This window comes from Aquila chrysaetos, chromosome Z, assembly GCF_900496995.4.
Source record: "Aquila chrysaetos chrysaetos chromosome Z, bAquChr1.4, whole genome shotgun sequence".
In the NCBI taxonomy this organism is placed as follows: domain Eukaryota; kingdom Metazoa; phylum Chordata; class Aves; order Accipitriformes; family Accipitridae; genus Aquila; species Aquila chrysaetos.
The window spans coordinates 42,956,953-42,983,624 of record NC_044030.1 but is presented as its reverse complement, the minus strand read 5'-3'; the positions used below and the strand labels follow the sequence as shown (position 1 = coordinate 42,983,624).

The 26,672-nt window shown below is 40.4% G+C and overlaps 1 protein-coding gene across 9 annotated transcripts in view; it reads left to right on the top strand.

The window, feature by feature from the left end:
- Positions 1–26,672, top strand: part of NTRK2 (neurotrophic receptor tyrosine kinase 2) — a 208,383-nt gene that overhangs the window by 51,108 nt on the left and 130,603 nt on the right. For 8 of the 9 annotated variants that reach the window (XM_030004102.1, XM_030004101.1, XM_030004103.2 and 5 more), the window contains exons 9-11: positions 2,242–2,274; positions 7,161–7,261; positions 8,530–8,629. In XM_030004102.1, coding sequence (XP_029859962.1) covers positions 2,242–2,274; positions 7,161–7,261; positions 8,530–8,629 — 234 coding nt within the window. Of the gene's footprint in view, positions 1–2,241; positions 2,275–7,160; positions 7,262–8,529; positions 8,630–9,246; positions 9,431–26,672 lie in introns of all 9 variants that reach the window. The other variant, XR_003921867.1, reaches the window with a different exon arrangement.

Below are 26,672 nucleotides of genomic sequence, written 5' to 3'. Positions count from 1 at the left end.
TGAAACTACACTGCAGCAAACAGTAAGCAAGAAGTGTTCATGTTTTATTCTGGAGGCTGTTCTCATAGTTGATTCAGAACAGCTAATGAATGTGGGAGAGATTTTTACCAATAATAACTATTTTTAATTAAGCTTATTCATCTATCAGCTTGCTACTCTAAAGTTCAGCTGAAGGAATTCAAGTCATGTAGTATCTTGTCATTGTATAATAATATGTTAGATATGCCTTAGAAGTAGCATCCTGCTGGTTTGGCATAATAACATGTGACTGTGTTGCAGAATTATGTTTTTGGGTTGATTCTTTTGCTGCTGCTTTATTTTGAAAATGTCATCTTTCTTTATAAAGAAGCAAGCAAACCAAATGTAGTTGAGGCAGTTCATAAAGATGAGTGAATAGGATATGTCTCTTAATATTTTATTTGCACAACAACCTGTTCTAACAAGGACCAAAACAGCAATGCCATTCTGTGTTTGCATTAAAAATAATTGCATGTAAACATGCAAAATTACTGTGGTAAACTTTCATGTTAAAGTATTTTCAACTGATATTTTGATGATTGAGTAGATATGTTTTTAGGTAGGGAATACTACATAGAAATTTGGGGTTGGTCTAACTTCTTGATTTTTTCAACTTTATTTCAAGTGAAGTATTTAGTTATATAAAAGGTATTTGAATGGAATAGATGACTTCCTGGTTTATATGCCCCTAGCAGGAATTACAGGTTAAACCAATCTGATTATTTTATCCCATTTCCAGTAAACAGTAATAAAAATGTTGTAATTTAACTCAGGAGTAAAGGCCTAGGAAGTTTTTTGTTGTTTTTTTTTTTCCCTTCAGGTTGCAGAAGGTAAATTAGAAATACTGTCTTTCAATAGATGGATGTTTTATACTGGAAAAACTGAATCCATGAAGGTTTATGGACAAAAACGCCTGGTCAAAAGTTGCTTGAGGAATGATAGTACAAGCTTTCTTCACTTGTTATTTGTTTCTGCAGATTGACATGACCATTCTCATGGGGTCTCTTAATCCATATCTCTGGGTACTAGAATATCTTCAAATGCATTTAAAAATGAACCTAATTATCTGCTGCCATTTTGCAAATAGGTTGCAACTCTTATTTTGTATTTTCAGCACAGATTCTCATGCTGTTGAAAAAAGCAGAAATAACTGTGTTCTGGTCATACTTCTACAGTGGCTTTATGTCAGTGTAATGTCACTGGTATGGAATTACTGTATGGTACTATAAAACGGAACTATGCTTTTTGAAGTTTGAGTCATCTTTAGAGGTTTTAACTATCTATTAATTTTATTTCCAAACCAACAAAAAGAAAGAGTAAAAATGTGGAAGAGATTATTAGGAGCCTACTACACAAGCTATGCCATAAACACATTATAGACCAGAATGAATGGCTATGTTGAAATACAACACAAGTATCTTTCAATGCGTGAATAGTCTGATATACGCTAATTTCAGTGGGCGTTCTGTGCGTTATACTCACATGTGTGCTTAGCCTTACATATGTGCAGTAATTGGAAAAAGCTGCAAACTGGAACTAGTAAAATTTAGAAAAAGTATATACTAGACAGGTATCCACTTTGCTTGTGTAAAAGCTGGCTTCTGAGACATCTGACTCTTTTGGTAGGAGTTCTGTTTGTGTATCAGCTGTGCAGGTGGCTTTTTGAAAGCATCCTTTTACAATGAAATGATGCTGCTTAGGTCATTCCTACCTCTAGCCTTTAACTTGCCAGCTCACAGCTAAACCGATTTGCTCTCTCAGTGATTTAACAGCTAAATTTTTTCACCAGGTAAAAGTCAGTTATTGTTAATGCTCACTGAAGTCAGCTTCCACAGGCCAGGGAGAATTTTACCATTGATTTTTCAACAAGAATAGTTACTGTTGCATTTATTCCAGATATACATTAGCAGCAGAGAGCAGAATTTTGCCCATTTGGTAAATATGCCTGCTTTTACTAGAGCAAATGCCCTGTGTATTACCTGGTTCACATGAAGCAAAATATTAACCTTTGGAATAGCTCTAAAATGGTTGTAAACGTAACCTGATAAACAAGTACTGCAATATATTGATGTTGCTTTGCATTTGTGTAGGTACTGACCATTGCTATTGCAAATAACATGTAAGCTCTTAAAAAAAAAAATCCTAAGGAAACTCTTATTCTTCCATCATTTGCAATCTATTTACAAAGCTTTTTCTTTTTTTTTTTCTCTTCTCCATGCACAGGTAGTGGCCCAATTGTGGATCCAGACGTTTATGGTATATATTTGATTTTCTTTTTCTTTTCTTTTAATGATAGAAATAAAGGAACTCAAACCACTAAAAGATTGAATGTCAGGCTCAGTTAAATTGAATGTCAGGCTCAGTTAAACTGAAATGGCACATATTATATAACACAATTCTAAAAGGCACTTTGTATCGTTGGCTCTTTTCCTGCCTTATATTATTTAAGATAAATGAGGGTAATATGATGTTCTACTTACACTGCTGCTTTTGATTCACATTAGGAGAAGCATAAATCCACTGCTACAAATGGTTGCAGTTGATCCTGTAGGATGACAGCTGTCTAATGTAGCTCACAGGCATGAGGTTTTGTGAACCTTTTGGAGGCATTTCTTGGAGGAAAGAGAGTTCATGATTTCTCCTTTTATAACTTAATTTATTTTTTCAGGGATGCTTCCATACTTGTTTTGCCTCCAAAAACATACCCCTAAATCCCACTTAAAAATAAGGTTGGCACAAGTAAGTTTTCCTGTAGGCAATTTATTTCGCTCTGTCCTCTCATTTGTACCTTTCTTTATTGTCTCTTGCATAAGCAGAACATCAACTCAGTGATATCTGAGTGTGTGCCAGAAGATTTGATGACACAGTGTTCACATTAGTTTTTTAGTTAGGCAAAATATTTTAGGCTATACCTATTGAAAGCCAGTGTGTACTAGAATAGAAGCTGCAGAATGAAAAGCAACTGGCTAGTTTTGCATAATAGTTCTGCTATACTTCTGCTGAGCATGAAAGTACATCCTAACCAACGCATACCAAAACACCCTTTAGCTTCCAGCAGAAGCTGGATCCTGTTTGGAGTACTTTTTATTTGGACAAAATGACCCATGAATCAAGTTTCCTTAAGCTGATTTAAATGTTATTGCTTTGATTCCATTCCATGTCCTGAAACTTTAGCAAATGCGCATTTGAAGCATCAATTTGGGTTTAAGTGCTTAGAAATACTAAAGCATAGCTTCCTCTCCCTCTCTCTCCAAATTATTTTTCTTTTGGGGGGTGGTAAGGCGGCGATAGTTTGCACAATTTCTTAGTTGTGTTGTGTTATATATGTTGTATACATGAAGATTTTGAAGCTGAGCTGTTTATCAAGGTCCTGATGCATGTGTATGGCTTTATGCGAGTGCTGTGCTTCGATTGACTTGGGTAGGTTTCTGCTGAGGCGTGCACTTCAAGTTGCGCTGGCAGATCACAGCCTGCAAGATCTAGTTCTGATGAAAACAATATTCCATTTTATTTCTGGCTTTTCTTTCTACTTTTTGAAATTGCTGCCTTTGATCTTTGTTTCAGTGACTCACTGCTTGCTTTGTGCAACACTTTGTAGTCCGGAGTGTTTCCTTAATTATTCCAAATTCACAAGTCCACTTAGTTAGTGAGGTGAATAAATGAGGCTGGCTGGAAAGTCTAGGAACAGCTACACTTCTCTGGAGAACCACTGCCTGGATGACTGACAGTGGGACCTCAGGGATGAGCTCCCTCCAGCGACTGAGTGGTTTTCATGACTTTTTTTCAGACTGCTCTATCTCTGTGCTAACCTATTTACCCACAACTTAGATTATGTTGAAAGGGAGATTTAAAGCATCACCCCCACCTTTTCTCCCCCCTGCTGCAGTCTTCCCTTTAAAATGCATTTTTCACAGCCTCGTGCTAATCATTTTGCAGATGTGCCTAGTGTAAAGTGTAAAGGCAGCGGCAGAGGATTTGATCCGGCTGGGCACTGGCACCATCTGTGTGTCTGTCAGTCTGTTGGCTATGGGTAAAGTTAATGGGAGCTCCAAGGTTCTTCCCTGCAAGTGTTGGGGCAGCTCAGGGCCAGGGGCTCCCCGTGGGGGTCCCCGTGCAGGCCCTGGCAGCCAGGCCCGTCTCACCGCCTCAGCCAGGAGTGGGGCAGCCGGGGGGGCCATGAGCAGCTGCAACCCCAGGCATTGGGCACTGCCCTGGGGCCAAGCCTGGGCCACGGGTTTGCAAGTGGGCCCAGCTCAGCAGGGCCCAGAGCTGGGCAGTGCCGGGCTCTGAGGAGACAGAAGATGGAGGCGACATAGGGCAGGGGACCCCGGCCTCGCGTACTCCTCTGTGTGGAGCAAATGCCTTCGTAGCTGGGTTTAGTCTGTCTGTTGGGAATTGACTTTCTGTCTCCTGTGCTCCGTGTGAGGTGATTGCCAAAGGTTTTCCGTTAAGCGTTTTGAGTGTACAACGGGAAACAGGAGAACTGATGAGGTTGCAGCAGGCTGTGTGATGTCCTGTTTGCTGAGGGGAGTCCCAGCTGCATGGGGCACCGCCTGCCGCAAGCATGGAGCAGTCACTAGTGCCTCCAGCTCACCTCTGCCACGCCTCTTGGAAAAGGCAGAGAGGGGAGGCTGTCCTGGCCCCATCTAGGAATTAACTGAGAGAAATAAAGCAACTCACCTCGGGCTGAGCAGTCAATCAAATGCAAAGCCAGCTTCTTTGGCTCCGAGTTCATGTCTTTGTGCCACACTGCTTTTTCTAATATGGTTGTGAACTTGGAAGAGACAGCATGCCCCGTATCAGCTAACCCCCGAGAGGACTGTGCAGAGTGAGCCCCCCCGGTGCTGGTATAACTGTGCTCTTGTCTGTAGCCTAGCCACCATGCACCTTGTTTGTGAAATGGCTGCAAAATACTGCCCAGCCTCAGTTGCGATTCACTGCAGTTGATGTAGTCACAGGTGGCTGCGTGAGGTACGCGGCACCGGAGGACCTGGCCCTGAAGCGTTACGAGTCCCACATAGCATGAGTCAAGAGGCATGACCCTGTCTGTATCAGAGTGCTCGGTGTCTATGTTGGGATTTCATAGTGAAATGAACAGGAATTTGTTTAACTCGGAATCATCCAGTTTTGGCTGGATAACTGTTGTGCATGTTTTCCTTGCCTGACTCACCCATTTCAAGAGGCTTTGAAAATTTGGCAGTAATTCAAATGTAAATGGTTCACAGTTATACAGCAGGGAATGGCAACGCAACGCCAGCATACTGACGTGGCCTACTTTAGCTCTTGCCCATTTTAATATAAAAGTGCATTCAGAGGATTCATAGACCCAGACCTGAAATACTTTGCATAGTTCTAATTAGTCCTTCAGGGTCCCAATCTTGTAGGCTGAGGTACTTGTTATAAAGCCAGCTCTGCCTGCAAATGAATGAAGGAGAAGTCTCGTCCTTTGCTGTGTCACAGCGTGTAGTCATGGTGGTGGACATCCTGAACAGCACCTCGTTTGAGTGTCCAGGTTGCTTGCGCAGGTGAGCCATTCAGGCAGGGTTTGTGCTGCCCAGAGTAGGGAGTGCTGTTTGTTTGCTTCTTGCTGCTGTTCTAACCTTGCTGCATAGGAAGCTATAGATATAGGGATGCAGTGCTGAGTTGGAGAATGTAAATGATAAAAGGCCAGGAAATTAAATTTGGTTTCTCATGAAAGCTCTGTAGACTAAATATGTATTTTGGCTTGAAAGAGTTCTATCCTTTGGCATGCATGGTGTAGAGTCAAAATAGACTACGTGAGCTGATCAGACAACCTGACTGGACCAACTGTAGCACTGGTGGCAGAGGTAACTGTATTGGTTCATATACCAAAAAAGCATGCAGCCTGCTGAATACATTGCAGAAGCAAATGTGTTCATGCACGCATGAAGACCAAAAGCCCAGTGCAGCTAGCATTGCCGGCTGGGCTCTTCAAACTGTGCTTGGGAGCTGAAGAAGATAAACTCTGCCGAGGCGCTGGCCCTCCCTGCCCCTGCTGAGCAGCAGCTCTGAGGTTGGAAGAGTTCCTGCCTCTGTAGTTAGTGTGAGCTATGCCTCTGAATTTTGCTTTTTCATATTCACAGTTACAATTTCATCTGTAGACTTATGGCACTGATTTTATTCAAAATATATAAAGAAATACACAATTAATTGCAAATTTAAATTACAATGCTGGAAGTGCATTTTTTAATAGATGCAGTTATTCCCCTTGTTTGTTTCTTTCATCTGCACACATTACACTGATAAAATTGAAATGTTATGTATCTTTCCAGATGTAATCATAAAATATGTGCATTTTAAAATTTTACTTTAATGCACATTTCTCTAAGTTCATACATGTACTATTTAATTCTTGTTATCTTATTTGAATAATTTTGACAGAAAATCATGGACTGTATATATCTGTGTTTCATTATTAAATAAATATAAATAATTAAGCCGTATTCATTCTTTTGATGGAATAGTTCTGAATTCACTGCTGCAGACCTGTCAGTGGAATTATTTTGATAGGTCAAATTTCTTCAGACCATCTCAGGCACTTAACTTTTTTAAAGTTTACCTGTATGACAGTTTATTATGGTAAACTGTAACCTCTGTGCATACTACAGTATTTTGTATTATTTTTTAAATGAAGAAAAACAGCTATTTCACATTTGGTGGTAATAAACTAGCTAAAAGGTCATCTGCCAAGTTCTTCGCAGACAAACAAAAAGTCCTCAAGCTAATTTCTAAGTCAGTCCTATATTTGGCTGAATACAAGGCTAGAGAAGTTCATTGTAGAGGGCAGTCTTCAATTTTTAATGGGAAGTCAGAAGCACATAAAAATATCTTTATGGATGGAGTTCTTATTTAACTCTAGTTTTTCTAATAGAAATATACTGGTGTAGATTGCTTCTTTTTTCAAGTCTGTCAGTCACAACACATTTGTTCAAAATTATCTGTCACAAGGATCCCCCCAAAACGTTCCAGCTACATTAGCAATTATGTATTGTTTCCAAAGAGCTCAGAGTCCCAAGAGTTGTTAGTGGCCTTACCATCTTATAAAGCTGAAATAATAAACACAACACTTTCCCCTCCAAGTTTATGAAATTATAAAAGCACCCTTTTTTTCCTTTCCTAAGAGTATGAAACCACACCTAATGATCTTGGAGACACCGCGAATAATAGTAATCAAATCACTTCTGCAGATGTTTCCAACAAAGAGAATGAAGATAGTATCACTGTAAGTATATACGTTGTTTCCTGATCTGTAATCTTGGCAGATTTTTTTGACTATACAACTAATGAAACTGTGAAGATTGTAATGGGACCCTAAGCTACCAGAACACCAGAGCTATTACTATGTGGTGATCAAAACTAAGGAAAAAAGGAAAAAAAACAAAATCAGTGCTCCCCACTCTTGTCCTTCCCCCATTTTTTGAAAGAGTGGATCACTTTTCATTCCAAGTAAAATTGCTAGTTATTTTGTTTCATGCTTTTCTGAACAACTAACTGTAATTTGTTGGCCCAAGACTTTGCTTCTAATTTTAGCCAAGGAGAGCAACTCTTTTTTTACAAAACAAAGACATCCAAGGTAATTTGAAGATTGTTGTTTGAATTCCAGTCCTGGAGTCAGCTCCGCCTTACAGGGAGGATGTGCTGCAATAAACTTTCAAATTCTAATTGTATGTTTTTAAAACATTATTTCATGTAGGTTTTTGATCGAATAATTTGCAGTAGATTTTAGTATAAGTAGCTGAACTGATGGGCCACCTCTGCTGCCTTGCCTTTCATGCTCTTCTGAACTGAATTGTTGGAAACCAGGAGTGGGTGGCCAGCCTGGCTGATATTGCAGCCTCCCTGCATGAGTGACTCAGTAAAGCAGCGTGCAGTGGAGAGCATGTGTGTTCACAAACCAGAGAGCAGACTGTAAGTTGGGACACTGCTAAAAAATTGATAGGATCCTGGACAGTCTTGTCTCGTCTGATAACAGAATCATTGAATGGCTGAGATTGGAAGGGACCTCTGGATATCCTCTGGTCCAATCCCCCCTGCTTAAAGCGGGGCCTGCATGGTTGCTCAGGGTTGTGTCCACTCTGGTTTTGGTATCTGCAGGGATGGAGACTCCACAGCCACTCTGGGCAATCTGTACCAGTGTTCAACCACCCTCACAGTAAAAATTCTTTTTCCTATGTGCTTTCCTTATGTGTTTTCTTGTAACATGCCACTCTGTTGGAAGGGAAAGAGGTGATGTGCATTCCCTCCCACCTGCCTTGAATGTGTGGGATGTTGAGAAAGTGGTTCTCGGAAGTGTCTGAGTCTCTATTCTCTTCAGGATAGAGGAAACCTCAGCGAGTGACTTATTCCTGTACTCTTTGATCTGAGTGCAAATGTTTCCTATTTGAAATGAATCTCTTTACCTAACTGGGTTAATCTGAATGTATGCTGAATGTCTTTGAAGGTAGTTCATAAGAACAAAACAAGCAGATCTGTTTGTATCCTCTTTTTTAGGTGTATATTATGGTGGGAAGTGCAGCACTGGTGTGCACTGGCTTAGTAATAATGCTCATTATTCTGAAGTTTGGAAGACACTCTAAGTTTGGGATGAAAGGTACGCAGGGTTGTTTTTTGTATCTTCCAGAATTGTTGTGGGTTGTGTGTACTGATACTACAGGCTTCTACACTGAGAGCAGTCAAAATACCTAGATTAAGTGCCATCACATTTTGTGTTTTGTTTATTCATCAGGTAAGTAAGGGCAGAGGCAGATGTAGACAGAGTGTAGAATTTTGGATCAAACTCTTCTACTTCTCTTTTTTCTCTTATGACAAATCCCATTTCTCTCCCTTCTGCTGCAAAGGCCCCTGGGACACTTCCTGGAGTAAAATATTACTTGAGTCAGTGTAAGTAGGAAGAAGATAGGACATCAAATTTATTCTGATATGAGTTTGATTACAACAATTTGGTGAGAATCTATGCTGTTTGTAAGAGGTACTTCAGACCACACTACAATGTCACGTTAAGGAGATAGATTCAAGGGGAAACAATGGCAAGAGGGGAATGTGCATTTGCAGTGCATCCTGTCACACTGGTGCTTTCTCACAGATACATCTTCTTGAGCTTCTGTTTGTATCTTGGGAAGTAGGAGCTGGAAAGAGTGGCAAGTGCTTAAGTCCCTGTGGAAGGGGGAAATCTCAGCCCTTCCATTTATTTATTTATTTAATTTACAGCCAGATGGAGGTATGTGTAACATGGAGGTACATGCAACAGTTCCATTACTGTACTATTTTACTGATATCATCAGTCTGTGTCTGGCCATGTGGGTGAAATTGTATTAAAAAAAAGGAGAAAAATTTAAAAAAACACTTGCTGTCTTGCTGGGAGGACTAGAAGGTGCTTTTCTGTGTGCTAAAGGAGATGAGCTTTTGATCTTAAGATGTGTAGTTGAGGATCTATGGAGAGAGTGGTGAGTAATCTTGTAGCAGGCTCCTGTTAACATCATGTCCTTCCTCTCAGCTGTGCTTATGACATAGTACCACATGGATGTATATTTTGGTAACCTTACTTGCTCTTGACCAGTGCTCTTTTCAGAGATATCTACTGTATATTTTGTGTTTCTGTGTTCTGTTTAGAGGAGAGTTGCTGGAACAAATGACATTTCAGCAGAGCAGGAATGTAGTCGGTGCAGATAGGTTGCTGGGATGGTAACCTTTTATTTCACCTCCTTCTGATATGACATAGTCTCTGGTCTTTGGGATAGCATTAAAAGAGGACAGGCATTGTGAAATGTCCTGAAAAACAACATGGAGCCAGCAGGATATAGCTGCAGAGTTTTGGCGAAAGACTGGAAAAAACTTTCTGTGACTGAACAACAGTTCAGCCTAAATTTTGTTCATGTCTGAAGCTTTCTGAATTGCATTTAGAGAGATGAAGTAGGTGGAAACTAAATGCAAGCAACGATGAGAAGTGTCTGATGTTAGCTTTTTAAAGCTGACTGCTTGTTAGGTTTTTCAAAATTGGCATTAAATATTTCAACACGACATTATTGGAGGAACTAGGAAGTAAACTCTATCCTGAAGGAGAATGAACAAAGTTGCATTTTGTGTGGTAACATGTTAAGTTACCTTCCAGGAAGCTACATGGTGGTTATGTTCTAACATATTCAGGTACAACTTCTCTCACAAAAATAATGGTCTTGCATTATCAGTAAGTTTGACTTCAGTAGTTTTCTGTTGCAGAATTGGCCATCTAGATCATATTTGAGTAAGGATGCATTTTTGGGGGAATAACTAGCTGAAATTATGAAAAGGCAGCAACCTCATATATGGTGTATATTTTTAAATTTGACCAGTGATGGTTAGCAAAAGCAGTAAAATGACTTCATTGTTCGGGTACAGTCCTTCAAAAACTTATCACTGGCATGGTATGTGTGGTAATGGTGAAATGTCACTGTGAGCTACAAATAACCCCTGAATGTTTCATTAGAAAGGAATGATGATCGGTTGTCCCTGAAATGAACCTCAAACTTGTCCAAAGTTTGCATTCACACCTGAGCTTCACATTCTGGATCTATCTGTAGTCCAAAGTCCCAGAAACACCCTCTCCATTTATCATCATCAGTATTATTGAATTTTATTTTAAAGCAATATTTAAAGACCTGAGATTAGAACACCATATTGTTATGTAATACTCAGACTGATAATAAAATACTACCTGCTCTGAAAAGCCTGCAGCATAAGTATATATTGAGAATTCATAACAGAAGATAAGCAACCTGGGGTATTTGAGCATGAGAAAAATAAGGCAAAGGTGAAGAGACATTTTTTACAGTCAGTATTGGTCAGTATAATACATTTAAAATGTGTATCTTGGAAATTCTGGATAAAAAGATCAAACCAGCTACCTGTGAAGTCCTTGAGTTGTTTGCCATTGAATTCAGCGACAGCAAAATTAGTCCCAATTTAGCATACAGACATTGTGTTATAGTTGGTGGTTTAATAAACAGTCTTAGTAGGAAAGTGGGAAGGAGTGAAATATCCAGATTACCATTGAAAATATTTATAAAACAAGATTAAAAAATCTTTTATTTTTCAAATCTTCTCCAAATTATTAATGAATATTTTGCATTCATGAGAAGGAACTTCCTGAGTTACATAGGGTAGAGATGCACAAAAGGCTGTGCTTCATTTTTCTGTTATCTTGTGAGAACAAAACAGAGTCACCTCAGACACTCTGTCATTAAATGTCTCCCCACCCTTTTTCAGTAAGCAGTTTGGAAAAAAACAAAATAGTCACTCAGTAACTGGAGCAGTAAAACTGGCACTCAATGGTATTTTTCATGTAACCATGTACATGGAAAAAATGTTCCACTGATAATCAGAAAAAGAAGTGTGTAAATAGGCAATCAGCACTGTGTGTCCTGTAGGAAATATCTTTATGTAAGGGATGAAATTTTCACCCCATTTGGGTTCACAGCAGGCATCTGCAGCTTCTCGAGGACATTGTTTTATGCCTCATATTTGTAAATGCCAGCTTATCCCATCTTCTGCATGGCCATCATCTGTCCACTTCTTAGACTGTGTCCTTGCTGAGTCCTTCTGCGCATAAAGAGCTTGAGCATGGTTGGAGTGTGGAGTGATAGCATCCCCAGAAAGAGATGTGGAGCAAGCGGTTGTGTCTGAGCTGTGCTGCATCAGAGCTGCCCGTACCTGGAAGCACTGCACATGCTGAAGAGCCGCAGAGACTGCCACAGAGCTCACATACCCCCATTGTCTTCTTTCCATGACTGTACCTGAGCAGAAAAGAGTCCAGTTTATGTGATAGGGAGCACCAGGTCCTCTGGGAGCTTCCAGGACTTTGGTAGTACTGATCAATCTCTTATCGAGATGTGTTGAAGAGTTGTGTAAAAATAACTTACCCTCTCTTTTGGCTTCTTTCTTCTTTTTGTATATCTAAGATGAGGGGACAGCTTGGGATATGTTCATTTCACACTGTTACCTTTCCAAATGGTATTAATAAAGTGTTTTTGGAGGTAAGGAGGGCAAGCAGACCACTTGTTCACTGCCATTAACAAAACTAAAACATTTTGTTTGTGATATCCTGGATTATGGTTGAAGTTGGGTTGCACTGTACGAGGCAATTATTTTAGTTCTTGCTTTGCTTCTTTTCACTCTGTCTTTTAGAGCTAGGGGAAACAGCAGGTTCTGATGATTAATTTCAGGAACAGTATTAGTACAGAACTGGTCTGTAATCTGTGCTGGAAGAGACTTGAAACAGGGCTAGTACAGAAAACCAATACTGTTCTTTCTGCTCTGTGGATAACCTCTCATGTTGTGCTAGACTTCCAGACTTCCATTGCAAAATTCATCAGAGTAACTGGTGAAACATAATGCTATTTCTCTGCTTTTGTACATTTTAAACACCTTCTTATACAGGGTCTGTTGATAACAGCTTTGTGTGAAAAGCTGCTTTTGGTTGCTTGAATCTGGAGGTGAGGTTTTTAGACCCTTGCAAGATGCTGCAGCATAAATGGTGAAAGCTTCAGTTAATTTCTTAAATGTATTCATTAAGATTTGTGGGTTGCTCTCAGGAAACACCTTGGCTTGCTTGCTTGCTGGAGGATGTGAATATGCTTATGGTGGGAATTCACTGAAGGCTGCCATGACAGCTCTTACCATTTTGTGTTTATTTCTGACTCCATCTAACCACCTTATGAAACTGAAAAATAACAAAAGGAACTGGAATAGAGAGGGCAGGGGAAGGTTTGTGAACTCCCTGGGAGGATTTGTGGAAGAATAATTCCAGTCCTGTTTTATTCTACCTCCTGTGTTTAAAAATAAGTGTAAATAAACAACTAGTTGCAGCATAACCAACCCGATACACAGTTTGCAAATGTTAATGTAGCAGCATGCCACTAGGCATGAATGGAAGTATGGAGGAAACTGATGGAAGATAAATCAGTGGATAAAGTTTGAAATAGCATAATTCAGTTAAAAGGATGAAAACATTTTTGCTGATTTGAACTGTAGTAGCACAGGGTGTCCCTATTCCAGCAACAAGGCAATATCCTTAGTGCTCCTTGCTTGCTAGGAGTGCTGTAAGTGGGTGGTTGTGGACAAGAGTATTATCACAGCTGTTTTACTGTAGAGATAAATGGAGTATCTGTAGGTTTGACCAAAATCAGAAAGGAGAGAGAACCCACTCCTCTCCAAAGCAGCCCCTTCTGTCTTTTTAAGAAGTTAACAAATAGAATCTGACAGAAGTAGAGGGAAACATATGTGTACTTAATCCCTTTGGGATGCGAGGGGTTTTTCTGAATGTTTGTATGAAGTTTCTCTCAGTGCTTTGAGCTGTGTGCAGTAGTGCAAAGGTAAGGGAACAAACAGTCTGAAATTCCCATTGTACTCTAGGCAGTGCCAGCTATCTTCTCATGTCTGCGGGCTTGGGTGTCACGCTTTGAAAGGTGCTTCTTCCTCAAGTGCTCTCTGAACTACCTACCATGTCTAAACATAAGTCCTGACTATGAATACTTCACCCCTTTCACAGTCTTTCAAGTCTGTGCAGTTCAGGGTACAGAAGTTTGTCTTTCTCTGATCAGGTAATGAGATTGGGTTGATTTAAGAAAGAAAACAGTCTCCCTTTTGGGACAAACGCCCCAAAATACTACCTTTCCTTCAAGCCCTTGCTAGCTGCTTGTCATTGTTTTTGAGTTTAAGTTTAATATCTGGACTATCAGTCAGGGTGCTGTGCTCTTTCACCAAGCTGATTAAAAGTTATGAACACACCCATGGATTTTGCCTGTCAAAGTCAAAACAGGGTATTTTCTCCAACTTCATGATAGCTTTTTCTCTCATGTGATTTCTATAACTTTTGTGCTGGGCCATGAACTTCCTTGAAAACTTTTTAATTAAAAGCATTGGTGATTTCAACAGGAGCACGTTGACAGTTGAGGAACATTTTTTCTTCTCTGTGTGTCATTCACTATCTTTTTTTTGCTTGTAAACTCTTGTTACATTTGAGCTTTGGTCCAAAAGACAGTACAGGAGGGGGCAGCTTGAAACTCATCTTCAGTTGCAGCATGTTTCTCAGTTGTCTTACAGTATTTCAGTTTGGGTAAGAAACACTGTATAACTGCATGATAAAAGCCTCCATACAAAGCAATTTTGTCATTCTGACACAATGCATCCATGACAATGTAAAGACTTTAACCCTTATTTACCCAAGTAATCATATTTACATGACTTTAAATAACAGGGCTGTCCAGGTAAGAGTGGAGTGCTTTACCATTCTGTCTGAACATGATCATCATTGAGGCTTTTGCATATTCTTTTGGATGTAACTTTAGGGCCAGCATGAAAAATGTTTTCTGTCTTATTTGTCTGTAAGCATATAGCAAATGGTCACTGTATTCTCTGCTTTAATACATTTTACTTGACTTCATGTTCTTGTGGGAGACGGGGTGATTGCATGGGATTTCAAAACAAACCCTGCTTCATTCAGGGCATTCAGATTTTGGAGAATTTAGATGAGTCTAAATGAGTATTTTGAAGTACTGATATGGGAAAAGGGAGAGCTGTTCTAACTCATGAGTTATCACGTCTTGCTTAAGCAATTGAGTTGCTTATAGTCTAGGAGAAGAATGAAGTGCAGTTAGACTAGACGAGCTTGTACTCCTTTTAATTCTAAACCAAGTACAAAAGAAAAGCTTTGCATCTTCAGCAAAGACCTGTAGTTTGACAAATATTATCTAATGTTCAAATTGGTCTGCAAGAAGCTTGGAGTGAGGGCTTCCTGGACAATTTTACCTTGTTTGCCAGATAATTAAGAAGATCAGTTTGCAGCTTGGGAACATGCTTAACTGCTTGACCTTCATCAAGTCACAGAAATGCTGAACTTTCTGAGTTTCCATTTGTACCTATAGAAGTGATTTTGTGCTGTGTTGTACCTACCCAAATGCCGATTCTGTGGGCGTTGATCCTTTAATGTCTTTAGAACATTTCATTATTTAGTCAATGAGCAGAATATAAAAGAGGGATTAATTCATGTGAGTCAGTGTTGTAAGATAAGATGTAGAAAAAAATGAATGTGCTCATATCCGCAGTATTTTTAGTGAGCAGACATGTAAAGGCAATGATGATATTGCTTATCTGAATCACACACAAGAAACTATTTTTATTGTTTGACATTGGCATTCCAGTCCCTGCAGTCATGGGCACATCATACAAATTGTCTGTCTCAGGTGCATCACTTGTATAATGGGGGCAGTAATAGTTACTTATCACATGAACATTTGGAAGATAGAGTTGTTAATGCTTCTAAGGACCTTAGTCTGAGGGAGAAAATTGCTTTAAGTACTTCAAAGAATGAGAGTTCTTATAAACTGATCTGTGAAAGTAATTTTTGTAGGGGATTTTACAAAGATCTTAAAATATTTAAGCCACCATTCTCTTGTGTTCCAGTAATGAAAAAGAGGTGTCTCTTAAAGCATGTCACCCTATCAGAACTTACTGTTAGGCATTTCTAGGTTTCCATTGTTATTATCTATATAAAATTTGGTCTGCAGGTCTCAGCTTTCTGTTTCTGTCTGCTACTAGTTTTCCTGAGTCTGATCCTAAAGTGCAAGACGTAAGAGAGGAACGTAGCTCTGGTTCTGCAGTAGGAACAAGCTAGTGGACAATATGCCCCATATATAACAAAGGATTTAGGGACACATCTCAAATCCAAAGCTGGGGAATTTTTAATGATGACATGGTGCATTTGACTATGCTCTCCTTTGGTTGCAAAAATTCAAACTCAGCTGTAATGATTGAGGCAGAAAAGGAGTTATTAACTTGAGAGCTTTTCATGATTCAGAGTACTATACTGATGGATATTATTAACACAGGAAAATTATCTGAGGCCTCATGCCTGTTATTAGTGAAAATATATGGAAAGTGATTGTAAACAAGTACCTGTTGTATTCCACTCTCCCTCACCCAAAAAGAAGTATACACTCCTTGCGTGCACATGTATGTGGTGCGCATGAAGTGAAATGAACTGGAGAACTAGGGAGATGCTGAGTAGAGGACAGCTTAGAGACAAAATGGAAAGAGGCTGAAGAGAAATGAGACTAATAATGGATTAGAGCTGAAAAGAGAGCTGAAAATCACAGCTGCCAGGGCTCTACCTTGATAGGGGCCAAGGCTTACAGGAATAGCACAGCTCCTAGGTCAGCATAGTGGCAGAAGAGAAGAGTCAGTCTTAAAGGTGTAAACTGCAGAGACCCAACCCCATGTTCAGTCTACACCTACATTTGCTTCACAAGTCTTTATTTTACAGAGCCCAAGAGTTTCTCTTTTAGTTTCTCATGTGCAAAGGGTGAACACTTACTTGCTTTTGTACAAACTTTTGCCCATATGCAGGTCATGCTGTTTTGGGAATGCATTAGTTTGTGAGGGCAGATTGTGGTTTAGCCCATGGAGAATTTTAGAGACAAATGAGACTGGACATAGGAAGAAATATGAGGACGAGAGGAGTAGGAGGTGGGAGAGAAGGTGGGTCATAATAATTAAATGTTTACATGTAATCAGAGTGAGATGAGACACAAAGACAGGTTGGAAGAAGTATTCAGAAGTGGGGAATGAATGGGATGAAGGAAAATGAGCAAAGAATAGCAAAGCCAGCCTTTGGGGTTTTTTTTTTTGTTGGTTTTTTTTTGAGTGGTCCCAGTTCTCCAATGCTTTAAGCACCATTTACTACAAAGTACATATGTGCTTGGTTGTGATCACCATTTGAAGAAATGTTGAGGCTAGATGATGGTAGAAGACTACATGCTAAAATCCAAGCAGTTCTCAAACAACATGGATGGGAACATGGATAGTAGATAAATAGAAGGTATTCCTGGTGGAGATGAGGTCCATTGTATGTTCTCCAGCTAGGGAAAAGGCTAATATGGAAGTAGCTGCCAGCAGAGGTGCTGTTAGAGGCTGCTCCTGGGCGCTGGTCCAGCTTATACTTACTCAGAACAGCTAAGGCTGGCAGACACTCTGAGAGTGTCTAGTCCAACCCTCCGCTCAAAGCAGGGTGAGCAACTGCAGGTTGCTCAGGGCTGTGGCCAGCTGGGATTGAATATCTCCAAGGATGGAGACTCCACAACCTCTCAGGTCAATGTGTGCCAGCGTGCAATCACCCTTACAGTACAATTTTTTTTCCCTTATGTTTAAATTAAATTTCCTCTATTTCAGTTTGTGCCCATTGCTGCTTGTTCTGTCACTGGACACATTGACTCACACTGCAGAGGAACAAAAAAGGGGTACATAAAGGTGGCATGTGGACAAAGATGCTTTTTGAGCTGTTCTGTGTTGCCTTTGAATACTGGCTTAATTGTGAAGACAGGAATACTGAAAGATTGCAGTAGACCGCATGCTATTTACAGTACAGTGACATCTTTTTCAGGGAAATTATTTGGCTCAGGTATGTGAGTCTCAGTTGAATAACACCACTGGGGATTACAAGTATACGTTGCTTAGAACTTTGCTCCACTCCTTTACAATACCTGTCGGATTTTATGTGAGTTTCCTTCCATTTGCATTCCTCAGCTTTCAAAGACTGACATAGGATTCCATCCTTGATTGAGTTGCATTGATTTCTGTTAACGGCTCTGAAGTTTGAACTTTTTTTTTTCTTTTCTCCTGAGCTTGGGACAAACCCTGTGCTTGTCCTGAATAGTAGATAATGCAATTACTGTGCTTCATAAATTTCTGTTTTTAAATGCCTGGCCATGGTTTCTACTTAGCAATTCTGTTAGCAGATGCCGAGATCTTAGTACAGTTGGAGTGCCCTTTTTTCTTTCGTTCCTGTAAAAGCATTCAGTATTGAATTTTGCACAACGGGAAGATTCATCATGGGCTCAGAGCCTGGCTGGCACACAGCACTGTGCTGTAGCTCTCCTCACAGCTGTTGTCATTCTGCTTCCTGCAGTGGAGCTGCATCTTTCAAAGTAGCATGGGCGGAATCACAAAAAATGAAGACTTGTTTAAGTATGTCCTAGGCAAATGTGTGTGTCTAAAAAAGCCCCACAAACAAAAACTGCTCAGAGACTGAATATGATTTTTGAAGTTTTCTGATGTTTATTTGAACTTTCCCCAAATCAGGCAAACTGCTTGTTCTTTCTTGCCCGATTTTGCAAAAAAACACAGGGTAGCCTTTTATCAAGAGCTTCCTTTAATGCATCTGAAAATGCCTTTGTTTTCATAGTATATACATTCTCATAGCATTACACTCCTTGGATCTGAATATTTGCAAAAAGCATCAAGAATAGATTTTTTTTTTGCCAAGTTCATGGTGTTTCTTCTTTCAGAATGAACAAGAAGTGCTGTAAAGCCATTGTTGTAGTAGCAGTGCTGTTGCTGCTTAGGAAGAAATCAGGAAGTACAAAAGTTCACAGGAATTAAGAAGAATTAAGACACAAGGTAGCCAAGTTACTTGAATATCTAGTAATAGGAACACTTTAGGTTTTATTTCAACTCTGGGCAAAAGTTCAAATAAGATTGTTTTATTTGAATGAATCCTTTTTATGTCTCTTTTTCACACACACACACCAATGTATGTTTATCATCTCCCAGGATAGCTATAACCTGGGAGCAGCTTTATATATTAGCTGTTGACACAGCCCCACCACTGCAGCCCATGAATTCCTCAAGGTGTTTTCTTTATGGGTACCTGAACACACCTTTTCCAAGTGACTCATCGCTGTTCTCAGTTGTTCTCTTCCTGGAGATACTGTACCACCGCAGTGCTTCCTCACTGGTGTGATATAAGTGTGCCTCTGTCCCTCACAGTGGCCACTGTTTTAGCTTTTCACATTTACTTAGTTAAAACATTAGGGCTATATTCAGTCCTCAGCCTGGATGATAATCCAGTGTAAGGATCAGAATAATGTTTTATAAATAATGCCTTTTTTCTGTATAAGTGAGTGATGAGGTGAAATGGGAATGGTCTTCTCTGTTTTGAAGTAGCTTTTTGTGCTTCCCTCAAAGCCCATTTTCTCCTAACACCTGCTTTCTACATAAAAATCAGAATTGCCTTTTTAAACAAGAGTCTCTCATTCTCTCTTTTTTGACCTCTGACCCGTTTTGTCCCATTTAACGCTGTTCACCTCACCAATACCAGAAACCAGGAAGAATGAGAAACCAGATCTAGCAAAATGAGATCAGTCTTGCTTCTTTGAGAGTTTTTTAAAAAAAAATTAAGGCGGGGTTGAGAATCTTTCTGTTTTGTTCTATTTGATATTTTGGAGCTTCTTAAAATGGTGGCGAAGTGGGAGCAATGTAGTAGGGTCCTTTATAATAAAGTAAAATGGACAAACTGTTCAGTTACTATTATTTATTCTAGGTCAGGATTTTTTCTTAGCGTTAAAGGTTAATGCCACTGCTTCTTCAACTGCCTGGTGTAGCTGAATGCCCTGGAGCACAAAGTGGAGTAATGCAAACATGCAAGAAGTATTTCTAAAAAGTCTTTCATGTGTCCCTGATAGATGAAAAAGTATTTGTTGTGAAGCTTCACTTCTTCCTGGCAGTTTGGCCAGCCAGTCTGACTGTGGTCCTCTTCCCTCTACCAGCCCCTTTCCTTCTTGCTCACCCTCAGCCTTGATGGTATGATAATACAGAGCTGGCACATCTGACAACTCAGACTTTTTCCGTCAGATTCATTGTGGATTTCAAATGCGTCATCCTCACGGAGTGACAGGAGGGAAGAGGATAGCCTACAGTCACGGCACAATCTTTGCACTGCCACAACTCGCCTGCAGAGAGTACGTGGAAGCATCCGCAGCTGGAGGAGTTCATTTGTAACCCTTGTGAGGAGTGCCTTTGTTCATGGATTTGCCTCCACATTCAACAGGGCCAGCCCCAACAAAGAGACATGCCTTATATGGCCTTGTAAAGTAGGAAAAATTAAGTTCGGTTCTGGTCAGAAGATGTTGTGAGTAATTCAAACTTGGAGAGAAACACTCCTTAAAAATCAGTGAATTGAGTTACAATAACGCTGTGTTTCACCTGGGAGTGCTCAGGCACAGGATCTGGTGGCCATGGCTGAAACGTTTGTTACTGAAGGGCTTCCAAGAAACATTTGTAGCCTAATCTCTCTATGTTTGTGCCCTTTCAAAAAGTTGCATTTCTATGACTTCTAGGAATAGGCAGCAGTAGAAATGTACGTCACATAAATACTCCTTTTTCCACAATAGTGTCTGAACCAGAATTTCTTGACACCCCTTAATTTTTTGGGAGGGGCCCATTGCAGTGTTCCCTCGCACCACCCCTAGAACTGCACTATTATCTGTCCTTTTCCTAGGGCACATGGGGATATGTACTAAGAGCAGCCCATGGTTTAGGTCTTCAGCTGGCTCTGATGCAGCTGCTCCTTTATTGAATGTCTCTCACACTCTAGCTGCTTGAGGGTCAAATTAAAACTGGCAGTCAAATTCTGTGTTTGTGGCTACCACCAGCTAAATATTTCTGCCCACCGCCATCCTCTCGGAGTTTCCTGTGACGTCTCACAGCCCTCAGTCACTTTGGAGAGCAGTAGGTAGCTGCTAAATTTCTCTTTTTCTGTGCTTCCAAGTGCCAGCTTGTCAGCTAGGCGGGTGATGTAACTACTTCTCATGGTATCTGAAGCTTGTGCATTGCAGCTCCTCTTGCAGTAGCCTCTCCCTGCATGCTCCAGGCAAACATTAATACAGGCTATTCTGCTGCCATCAGAAGTATTCATGCAATCTTCCAGTGGCACAGTAAACCCCAGGTGCCCTGTGGGTGCAGGTTGTGAGCCAGGTGAATGGCACAGGGCCGGTTCCGTGCCCAGAGGCTGTGAGTTTGAGTGATACAGCTGCTAAGCATAAAGGCATCACCACTGGCACGTGAAATCTTTGGGCTGCAAAGGTATTCTGGTTATGTGTGACTACGCGCTTGCTCTGTACTTACATGATTCCTCAGGCACATACTTTTGGCCACTGTCAGAGGCAGGGCAACAGATGTTAATTTGTTTGGACCAACATGGTTGTTCTTGCATTCTACACCTGCTGCACACAGAAAGGCTGGCAAGGCAGAGAAAATTTCCTTCTCTCTGCCTCTTAAGCACCCCGTTGCTTTGGTAAAGAAGACTATATATAAAGTACACATGGCTTTATTTTAGCAAAGTAATACTTTGAAATTTTTTATAGTTGATTTAGGGTGAAATTCACCAGATAATCTAGCATGCGTGCAGGGGAACCAGAGGAAACATTTTTCCTTTCGCTCCTTGGTAAAGCAGCCTATATCTGGGTCTTACACATGGCATATGATACGGACCACGCACCATGCACAAGAGGAGCATGATAGCAAACTAACAGAGAAACTGAGGAACGTTTATGCTTTCAGGCTGTTGGACCATACAGTCCTGAGGCCAGAGAGAGACTTGGACAGTTTGAATCCCTGATTTTCCCTTTGGTGTGTTAGGACAGTTCCTGAGCTCAGGTCAGAGTCTGTATGTTCCTGCAGGGACTGGAAGCATCTGTCCATTTGCACAGTTCAGGCCCCAAGATGCCAGATTTGAATTGTGAGGAGTTAATACTCCTGGAAAAGTGATAAGACTGTCTTCTCTGCCTTCCTGTACGATCCTTCTACAGCAGCAATCCAGTGCAGTGCTGGTGTTCCCTGTGACAGTTCTGGACTGACGGTTGTACCCTCGTGGTGCCAAAGGGAGAGGAATTCCTATTGTGTGTTTGCAGTCTTTATGCAACTGGCTGTGACCCATCTGTGTACTTGGAAAAATGTTTATGCCATGATATACATTCATTATTAATGACAATGACATCGCCTAGCCTTTAAGTGCTTAGGTACTGCAGTGATGGTAACTTTCGCAATTTTTGACTTGCTCCCAGCAGCCACGACAACATTTTTGCTAAGTACAAGCTATGCTTACACAAACTGGTGCTTTGGTTGCATAAAGCTGAGCACTGTTCTCACTGACCACTACCTGTACAAAAAGGATGTTCCTGTGCACTGTTGCATACACCAGGTGGCCTTAGACCAGTGATCTCTTTGCCACTGAGCTCCTGTATTTTGTGCACACAAAATTCATGCCTGTCTTTTATTACTTGTCTTGTAACTACAAGGCATAGAGCATCTGAGAGTTTCCCAGTGTCTCTTCCAGCTGTCCTAACTCCCAAGTTTACTTAAATTTTAATTAGATACTTCAGAGTTAGCTAGTTAGATACCCTGTCTTTTTCCAACCCATTCCATTGCAGCCGATGTAAACTCATAACATAATGTAAACTCATAACATTTCTCCTCTGTTACAGTCCTGAAATACATTCAGGACAGTGAACAATATTATGGAAATGCTTTAATTGAAATGTTTTCTTTCAGTTCAACAACTTGGTCACCAGTTTGTTTTGCTTCAGTGTGAGGAGGGAAAAAAAGCAGAACCTCAGTTACAGTGGAGACTTCAGAATTCAGTGTTTATTACTGTTACCTAGTCAAAGAGCTGTCTTAATGTTTAAAACTGAATTAATGTCCCTGCTAAGTGGGGGGATTTTGGAAAGGGGAGGAGGAAGTGGGCTGCACAGAATGGATCATTGGTATCTAAAGATGTTGGTATGCTGATGGCATACTTCATTGAGAAAAAAAAATAAAAAGGTCAGCGAGCCTGACTCTTTTTTACACAATGGCCCCTTTATACTACCCTGCCAGTAAATGAGCGTAGATGGGAATTGGACTCATTTAGATTGATGGGACTTAGCATTTCTTTGGGGAGGGTAGTACAGCAGGCAGAGAGGTCCTGCGGTTGGCTGTGTCAGCTGCCATGTGCATCTAGGAAAGTATCTTTATAGTAACATGGGAAACTAAATCCTCCCAGAGAATAGGTGGAACTTAATCCTGGCCTTTAGCTCTTCAATTAACCTTGGCACTGTAACACAGTGGACTCTGGATGAGGGAGGCATCTTAGAGTGGTTCTTAAATAGCTTCTTAAATAGGGGATGAAATATCAATGTTTTGCTGGAATACTGCTTCCAGTCAACATGACAGGACTTAAAAAAAGGTAACAGAAAAGAGCCCCAGCTAATAAGGTCTCTTCTGAACCTGCTCTGGACAAGATGTGGACCAGGACCAATTCTCCTAGGTGTGTCTTAGCTACAAAAAGGTTATGGAAGAGGGAGTTTAAGGAACTGAATTTTCAGAGGGTGCCCTTAGCTGCACTTCATATGTACCTGACTGCATTGGCTGGTGTGTGTGGAAAGCATAAAAGGTAGAGCAAAAAGTATTTTGCTGATGCCAGTGCAAAAACTGCATGTATCTAGTGGTAGATATGAACACAGGCTGTAGCCTGAACTGATGAATCCTTTTTACACAGACTGAGGGGTTCATGTATGTTCATGTTCGTGTTCATGTATGCTTACACATTCCTGGTTTGGTGTATAGCCTGTCAGCTATGGGCAGATAAATACCGTCCTAAGTGTGACTCAAAATAGTTTTCTGCTTTGTTTAACAGAACTTTATGGTGTTTGAATATTTTTATTTGTCCAGTAGAGTTATAGTCACTTAAAAAACAAATATGTCAATTTTTTCAATAATTCATGACTTCACTGCTTATGAGTCACCTTTTGAAATGTTGTTGCAGCTCTGACACATTTCTGTTGTTTAATTTCACTAAAAGGGGTTGCTAATAATGCAAAACAGGTCTAAAATTTTAAAGATTGAAAAATAAGAAAAGTGAATTTTGCATGATTTTGCATGATTCTTGTGGCCAGACTGAACAGATTAAGTTTTCCTTTTCTGCAAAATAATGTGTTGTAGTTCCTTGTGTAGATTTTCATCTGTCTTCAGTAGTACAAGTTGTTGGAGATTCCTTGTACTAGCATCACTTTGACTGCTACTTTGTGAAGAAAATTACGCTTTCTTTTCTTATTTCTGAGACAGACTGTAAGTAATTCAAGGATCGTTTTGTAAAGAAGTGTAGTGTGTGGCAGTTTGGATTGAACAAATAGCTTTGAACCATAAGTCATGCAAAAGTCTTAGCACAGAAGGTGAATGGTATGTTGTGTAAGGGTAATAGGAAATATAGTCATGGGTCAGGACTACACTGAGTAAGGTCTTGGATGCGAACCAGGGAGGTCATAGACAGAGGGCTGATATCCAAGAATAAGACCAGGTGAACCTCTTGCAATTCATTCAGTGAGCTCAATGAGAAATACAGGTAATATTTTGAGAGACAGATGGGATTACTTTTTTTTTAAAAAAGGGAAGATCAAAGCCTGTCTTCCCTGTGGGAGAAGTTAGGCTAAGTGAGAAATGATACAGAAGAGCGAGGTGGGGGTGAAAAAAGAGGTAAGTGAAACTATGAGGGGAGATTTTTGGGTCCAAGTGAGAAGACCAGAAGAGGTGAGCAGGTAGGGAATTTCTTAAACTGTGATGGGGAAAAAGGAAAAGGTTGTAGTATAGTTAAGGAAAACATTGTCATATAACTAGGGAAAGCAAGCCAAAGAAGGCAAAAATCACACCCTTTTCCAGTTTTGTACTTGAAGGATTGATTATCTTCTGAGTAGAAAGAGAAGAGCAGGCAGGGATTAAGATAGGAGCCCAAAGTTGTGGAGAAGTTGCTGGGATTGAAGATGCAATAGTGAATTATGATGAGGAAGGTGGCACTAATTTCTGTCAGTTGGAAGATTACAGAAACAGGGGTGGTGTGATTTTCTGTTCATCTTGGGGAGGTCCCAACTGGGGGAGGTCCCAACCTGGCTTTGAAAGAGTGGTCCGTGATGTCATGGAGAGGAGCAAAAAAATCAGTGGGAAAGTGAAGAAAAGAATGAATTGGTAACCCTACCTGATGAAAGCAAGAGAAGAGGCAGTGAGGGGAGGGGATTGAGGGCTGTGGAGGGTATCAGCTCTGACAAACTCTGATGAAGTGAGAGAAAGGCCAGATGATGTGTATCAGAACAACAGTGTAGGAGTTTGTTCTAGGTCAGGCCAGTATTGGGAATGCACCCTTTACAGATACCTTGCAAAGATTGCCAGACCTAGGCCAGTCACCGTAACAGGGGCCAGGAACTGCTCTGAGCTCCGTAACAGCAGAGTGAAAGCTCAGGAAGCCAGCTTTTCTCTCCTCTCTAACTGCTGCCAACCTGACATGAAGCTCTTGCAGTCAGTGGAAGTGTATGGTTGTGGGGCTAGTTTGTTAGTGTGGAATTTGATACCAGCAGGTATGTATGTTTCAAAATGATATCATTGGACCAGAGGAAGAAATCTGTGCTTCTGTTGTGAGAAATATCCTGCTCCTTAGCTAATAACAGTGTCCTGCAGTCACCTCTCTTTTGCAGTGCCCCTCATTGAGTCTGCATAGTCATGAATTCCAGCATGCCTTTTTAACAAAACAAAATGAAAAAGAAAAAATATTTAAACTTCAACTTGGGATGAACCAAGGCCAGACCAGTGACACTGAAAATCAGACAGCTGGGGCCAAGAAATGTACTTCTTGTGCCACAGCTGCTATCAAAGGAAGATGAGAAAGCTTATTTTGCAAAGCTCTGTACAGTGGCACTCAGCCTGGCCCCTAGACAGGACACCTTTGTTGGCAAAGGTTTACTTAATCTGACCTGTGCTATTCACACGTCATCACAAGATTAGATGTGAACACATCAAAGAATACAGTAACAAATGCAAGCAGTAGCCAGACTTCCTCTTGATAGTTCAAGGAATACAGTGAATTTCAGTGTGTGCAATATGTGCAATTAAAATCATAAGTGCAAAACAATTGAGGTCTTTCCCACCCACCATGTGCAAATAATTGTGTACACAGAAGCAGCTGATTAGAACTGTGGATCATCTCTGTTAAATCAGAAGGATTGCTAGTTGTGTCATGGTGATGGGTGCTGCAGTGTTCAGCCAGCATTGAGAGCAACCCTCTTTGCCCTAGCCTGTCTGCCACGTCCTATTGCTTTTTCAGCACCAGAAACACCATTGATGGAAATAGGAGCTACCAGTGAGTGCAGAATAAGCACTGTGATAGGCTCCACAGATACTGTATTTGTAGCATGCATGGAAGAGGAGAATTTTGCCCTTGGCCTGTAAATTACAGACTTATGCATAAGATTGTATGCAGCTCATTTTTTAAAGATCATTACAGGTCCTCTCTGATGTTAGGTCACTCTAGTAGTTATAGCCAAGATTGTAAACTTTTTTTACAGAGGAATGTTCCACTGCCTTTTATTCCTCCTTGATTTTGTATAAAGTCTATGAAGAGCCATGGGACTGAGTAAAACTACATAACCAAAAGTGGGAAGTTTTGTAACTCTTTGAAATGTAAATGGAACAAGCTATTTAATAATGGTCTTTTGATTTGGAATATTCTTTTTTTATCAGAAAGAATTAATTCATAGGTCTTATAGACCCTTAGATATGGCATTTAGATAGTGTCCAGTTCATGGCACTGAAACACCTCATTGTTCATTACCTGTATCTTATGGAACAGACAATGGTAGAGTGAAAATGTAAACTGAACAATAACATTACAAATTATTCTTCTCTTCCTGTATAGCACAATGTAATTCCTGATGTAAGGCTGTCTGTCACCAGATTCTTGCTAAACTTACTGTGTGGTCATACTGCAGTTTTGGACTAACACTGAAGACACATTGGTTTCTGACTCT